The sequence below is a fragment of the Physella acuta genome, unplaced genomic scaffold (genome assembly GCF_028476545.2).
Source record: "Physella acuta isolate Inbredline_101_S28 unplaced genomic scaffold, ASM2847654v3 ptg001333l, whole genome shotgun sequence".
In the NCBI taxonomy this organism is placed as follows: domain Eukaryota; kingdom Metazoa; phylum Mollusca; class Gastropoda; family Physidae; genus Physella; species Physella acuta.
Window position 1 is genome coordinate 5,144 of NW_026732848.1, and position 5,570 is coordinate 10,713.

Below are 5,570 nucleotides of genomic sequence, written 5' to 3' on the forward strand. Positions count from 1 at the left end.
TCATCAACCCTTACGCTTACCACAACTATACCAACGTTGCAACTCTAAACTCCACACCTATACACCCAAAACTCATTACTCCCTAATTACCCTAGATGATCACACCAACGCTTAATTAACCAGCCCGCCACACCAAACACCAATATTTTCGCTCTACTCCTTAGCCCAGACCACAACACCACAATTTGCCCGACACTGCTCTTATCTTCAAATCCCTAACTAACCTGACCAAAACAAATGGGATTAAACAAACTCGCACATGCGCATAATTTATTGTTCTTTTATTCTGTGTATTGTGGGACATCAGAAAGACCGAATGACGTCACGTCAGGACTGAATGACTTGACATCTAAATGGGCCATATGAAGTCACATCCAACTGGGCCATATGAAGTCACATCCAACTGGGCTATATGAGGTGACATCCAAATGGGCCGCATGACGTCACATCCAACTAGGCCATATGAAGTCACGTCAAAATGGGCCATTTGAAGTTGCATCCAAATAGGCCATATGAAATTACATCAAAATGGGCCTTATGAAGTGACATTCAAATGGGCCGTATTAAGTTGCATCAGAAGGAATTGATGTCTTGACATCAGAAGCAGTGTGACGTTATAAGGGCCGCGTGACGTGACATCAGAAGCCGTATGACGTCAGAAGGTCTGAATGACGTGACATTATAAGGGCCGTGTGACGTGACATCAGAAGCCCTACGACGTCAGTAGGGCCGTATCTTCATCTCGCAGTTGTCGACGCTGGCGTAGTCCCCGGTCAGGTTGTACCAGTTGAGTCCCATGCTGTAGCTGTTGTCGCCCCAGTTGCCGTTGAGGTGCGCGTAGTGGCAGCGCTTGTACCACCAGCCTGCGTGGTAGCGGACGGCACAGTGCCTGCTTGGGTCGACGTCGTTGTCCCTGTCGTACGTGCTGAACATGCTGTTGGCGTTGGAGATGGACATGGAGTCGCCGGCGTCGCCTGTGTAGTTGGCAATAGTCAATCTATACCCTTCGGACTCGTTAAAAAAAGCGTAGCTGGCGTATCTAGCGTAGTATTTGATGCCGTTGTAAGTTAGGTCAATGCGTAGCTCGTGGCGAGACGTGGAACTCAGGCAGTAAATATTTTCGTTCCCGAGGTAAAAAGTCCCGATTCCGTAGTCCCCGAAACCGTATTTGTATTCCTCCCAGCTGCGGTAAAAGTCCACGGCACCGGAGAATCGTCGCTGGAAAATGGTCCATCCTCCGCCGTCGGTCACGGTGTCGCACATGACCGTTAGACCGGAAGTGAGCAGGACGACCTTCCTGGGTTCTGTGGTGTTCTTGACGTCCAGACATGACCTGTAGGTCTTTGACCTGTCGAAACTTGTGTTGTTTCCTAGCGTTACTTTACCTGTGAAAACATAGCGTCTCAATGATAGATATACAGTGGATGAGAGTTTGTCGTTTTACAGAATGTCTAATATCTACACTGCATACTGCCTAGACAAGTGTTTCTCGATCTATATATGTCTAGTATTGACACTTCAAACTGTCTAGAAGAGACCTTGTCGTTCTAAAGAATGTCTAGTATTGACATCCCACACTTTCTAGCAGAATACATTTCGTTATTATGTATGTCTAGTCAGTGGCGTAGCGGGGTGGGGTGTCACCCGGTGCGGCACTTAATGGTGTCACCCCCCAGAAGCGTAGCGACCCTTCCCGGGGACAAACTTTCAAATTTTCGATTTGCACCTCCCCTACCCCCACCCCCAATCTTTCGATTTGCACCCCCCTCATGTTTTTCTCTATATATTTTGCTTTTTTTTTTTTAATTTTTTGCCTTGGTGTCACCCCCTAAATGGTGTCACCCGGTGCGGTCCGCACCCCCGCACCCCCGCACCCTCCCCCCCCCCCCCTCGCTACGCCTCTGTGTCTAGTTTTATATCTTTAAACTGTCTAGAAAGTGCTTATTGATCTAAATAATGTTTAAGTATTACAATTTCATTTTATAATAACAATCCTTGATGAGTGTAATAAATAAACCAAATTAAAAATAAACTTTAAAATGAAGTAGAAAATAAGAAAATAGAACTAAATTTCTTATTTGGACGCATTGAAATCTCGTGAATGGACTAATATTTCTTTTCTATAAGTTAATATTTACACACTAATTCAGAAAAAGATTTTTCTATTAAGTCTACGAAAAAAAGCCGATTCACATTTGCCATTAGTGCATTGGCCTAAGCATCGTGTATGTGCTGCTGTGGAATAGATGTAGATTCTAGTAATAGATAGTTAAATCAGTATGTATGCTGCTATTTTATTAAATTAGACTGTGTGTAATTCAGTTTAGTAATGCATCATAGAATGGCTGTTTTTTTTTCCCTTTTTTGCACGCAGACTCGACTTTAGACACGCCATTAGATTAGACTTTACACTAGATTTTAGACTAGACTTTAGATACAGCATAGAACTAGACTTCAGACTAGACTTTAGACTAGAGTTAAGACTAGGCTTTAGAATAGACTTTAGACTAGACTTTGGACCTGGTATTAAAATAAACTTTATACACGACATTAGACCAGAATATGATAATACACGTCATTGGTCTAAAGTTTAGATGTCACCATACCTTGACACGGCATTAGTTTACAGTTTAAATGTCACCATACCTAGACACGCGGCATTTATGCAGGAACTTGTGTCCACCTTAGCTGGGTACGCAGGCATCTCCGTGAGGTAACAAAGTGATTGGTTTGTGTAGAGTTTTCCACTTGACCAGTTGGTTGAGCCGTTGTAGGGTAGGAGCCAGGAACCTGAAACATGCCATCATCGGCAGAATGTAAACAGTCAGAAGCACAGACCTTTAGATACAGTTAGCGTCAATAGGCTTGTAAGTCTCGGTCTCTCTCGCTTAAAATTCTAAATCTCATTAGCCAGGTAGAGATATAATTTTTTAACTAAATTATTTTGAACATGTGTCCCATTGATAATAAAAAAAACATGGCAGCTATTTGTTTCTAGACCTCACTTTAAGATTTTAAAATACTAACTGGCAAGAACGAGAAGGCGAATTTGGTGACCTACAAGCCATATTACAAAAAAAAATAGTATTTAAATTAACATCTATCATCGGCAGAATCTAAAAATTCACAAGTTAACACAGACCTTTAGATATAGTTAGCGTCAATTGCAGAAAAAATAATATTTAAATTAACATGTTATTATCGGCAGAATATAAACAATCACACGTTAACACCAACTTTTTGATATAGTTATAACAGAAAATATATATTTTTTTAATCAATATTCATCAATAATGCGGCAGTGTAAGAAATGTGTGTTGCATTTCGTGAATATCCACAGTAATGTCAGAAATGTGTATATGTAGTGAATGAGTGAATGGGGAGGAATGGGGGTGAATGTTATGTACACTTTGTACCCTGATCCGTTCATCCCTGTTCAATCATCGTGTTGTGAGTTGTGATAAACTGTTTGTACCTGTTTATGTAAGGGTATATAAGGTGTGTGTGAGCGTGTGTGATTGCCTCAGTTTAGTCCAGTTCTCCCACAAGGTTAGTGTAGGTTAGTTCTGTACTGTTAGATAGTCAATGTATCACCCTTAGAGGCGTGTCCGTGTGTTCACAACAGTATATTACATAATAGCTACAGCTCTGTCAGAAATGTGTATATGACATTTCATGTGTATGGTACATCTTATGAATAGATAGTTATGTCAGAAATATGTATTTTACATTCCATGAATAGTTACAGTTTTGTCAGAAATGCGTACGGTATACTCTATGAATAGTTACAGTTTTGTCAGAAATGGGTATGGTAGATTCCATGAATAGTTACAGTTTTGTCATGTGTATAGGTACATTTCATGAATTGCTACAGCTATGTCCGAAATGTGTATACTACATTTCATGTGTATATTACACTTCATGTGTATGGTACATTACATGAATAGCTACAGCTCCGTGACCACTTACCTAAGGTACAGTTCCTGAAGGTTTTACTGTAGAAAAACGTCCTGCATGCATTTTTAGACTTGACACAAGCGGACGCGCAAGAAGTCAGCCCAACATTCTCAAAGAAATCCTCTGTGGCAAGTAGTGTCATGTTTGTCGAGTCGACCGAGAAAAATCTGCCCTCTGTCACGTTCGTTGATGTGGCAGTACCTAGAGAGATACAAACAAAATGTCGGATGGTTAAATAATAGAGTTGAAGATCGCGAGATTTAAGATCGTTAACCCGGTGATAATTATGAAAATTGTACTATCTAAATAAAAGGTAAAGCCTAGTTGCTAACAATGAGATAATGTATATCTGTAACTCAGCGATAATGTATATCTGTAACCATAAAACTAAGCATAGCTGTAACACTGAGATAATCTATAGCTGTAACAGTGAGATAATCCATAGCTGTAATAATGAGATTAGGCATATCTGTAATACAGAAATAATGTTTATCTGTAACAATGAAATTATTCAAGGCTGTAACAATAAGATTAGGCGTAGCTATAAATTAAGTTAAGGCATATCTGAAACAATGTGATAAAGGCATATCTGGAACAATGAGATAAGGCATATCTGGAACATTAAGATAAGACTTATATGAAACAATTAGAGAATGCTTAGCTTTAACACCACTGAAATAATGCTTAGCTGTAACACTGAGATAATGCAAGGCATTTATATTGATATAGGATCGGCCTTTTGAAAGAATATTGAAATATTGAAAGAAGGCCTAGCAGTAACAAATGAATATTTATTTTTTACAAGCTTCATTTTAATTTAATTGCTCGTGCTTAGTAGTAATAATGCCTTTGTCTTTTTTTACTTGCTTCATAATTATAGATTTTTTAGGAGTGCGACATGTTAAGAGTGTTTCATTTTAAAAGTGTGATATTTTAGGTTTGCCAAAACTAAGGGTTGCGAAACTTTATTATGGGACATTTTAGAGGTGTGATGTTTAAGTGTTCGAAATTTTAGAGGTGTGCCAAAATTTAGGTGTGTGATATTTTAGGTGTGTGACATTTTAAGTGCCAAATTTTAAAGATGCGACATTTTCAAGGTGTGATAGTTTGGTGTGTGATATCTTGTTGAAACAATGCTCTGACTGAGGCAATTGCGTATACACCTTCGTTTAAACACACTGAATGCAAAATTTGTTCACTGCATGTCCAAAATACTAATATATCTATACCTTAGCTCTAATGACTTCTAACAACAATAATAAAACAGGGCGACTCACCTTCTTCAAACTTACTGAAACACAAAAACACGCAACTAAGATAAAAGTATTCTTTTCCCATTGTTAAAATATTTCCTGTTACTAAATTAAAATTCAAAATACCGATTGCGAAGTTCGGCAATAAACATCACGTTTATCACATGCATCTGGTCACTCTTAAATAGATGTAATGCTTAAACAAAGATGTCAATAAATGGAAATGGGACTGAAATCTGAGCAATGCAAATACGCCTTTAGCACTTTGACACACATACATCGCTATCGCAAATCGATTACAAATAGCGAAGGCTATTGGTGAATGGATTGTTCGGATTGAGGAGACGTGTTAGCTTATAG

The 5,570-nt window shown here is 39.0% G+C and overlaps 1 protein-coding gene across 1 annotated transcript; it reads right to left on the bottom strand.

The window, feature by feature from the left end:
* Positions 1-720: 720 nt before the first annotated feature.
* LOC131958530 (ficolin-2-like) lies at positions 721-4,099 on the bottom strand. Its single transcript, XM_059323616.1, has 3 exons — positions 3,970-4,099; positions 2,647-2,790; positions 721-1,385 (listed from the first exon to the last, which is right to left on the bottom strand). The coding sequence occupies exons 1-3, from the start codon at positions 4,097-4,099 to the stop codon at positions 721-723; spliced, it is 939 nt and encodes a 312-aa protein (XP_059179599.1).
* Positions 4,100-5,570: the final 1,471 nt, after the last annotated feature.

Coding starts and splice junctions, on each gene's coding strand:
- LOC131958530 (XM_059323616.1), bottom strand. CDS start 4,099: ATGACACTACTTGCCACAGAGGATTTCTTTGAGAATGTTGGGCTGACT. Junction 2,791..3,969: donor CTTCAGGAACTGTACCTTAG/GTAAGTGGTCAC, acceptor GGCATGTTTCAG/GTTCCTGGCTCCTACCCTAC. Junction 1,386..2,646: donor CATAAATGCCGCGTGTCTAG/GTATGGTGACAT, acceptor ATGTTTTCACAG/GTAAAGTAACGCTAGGAAAC.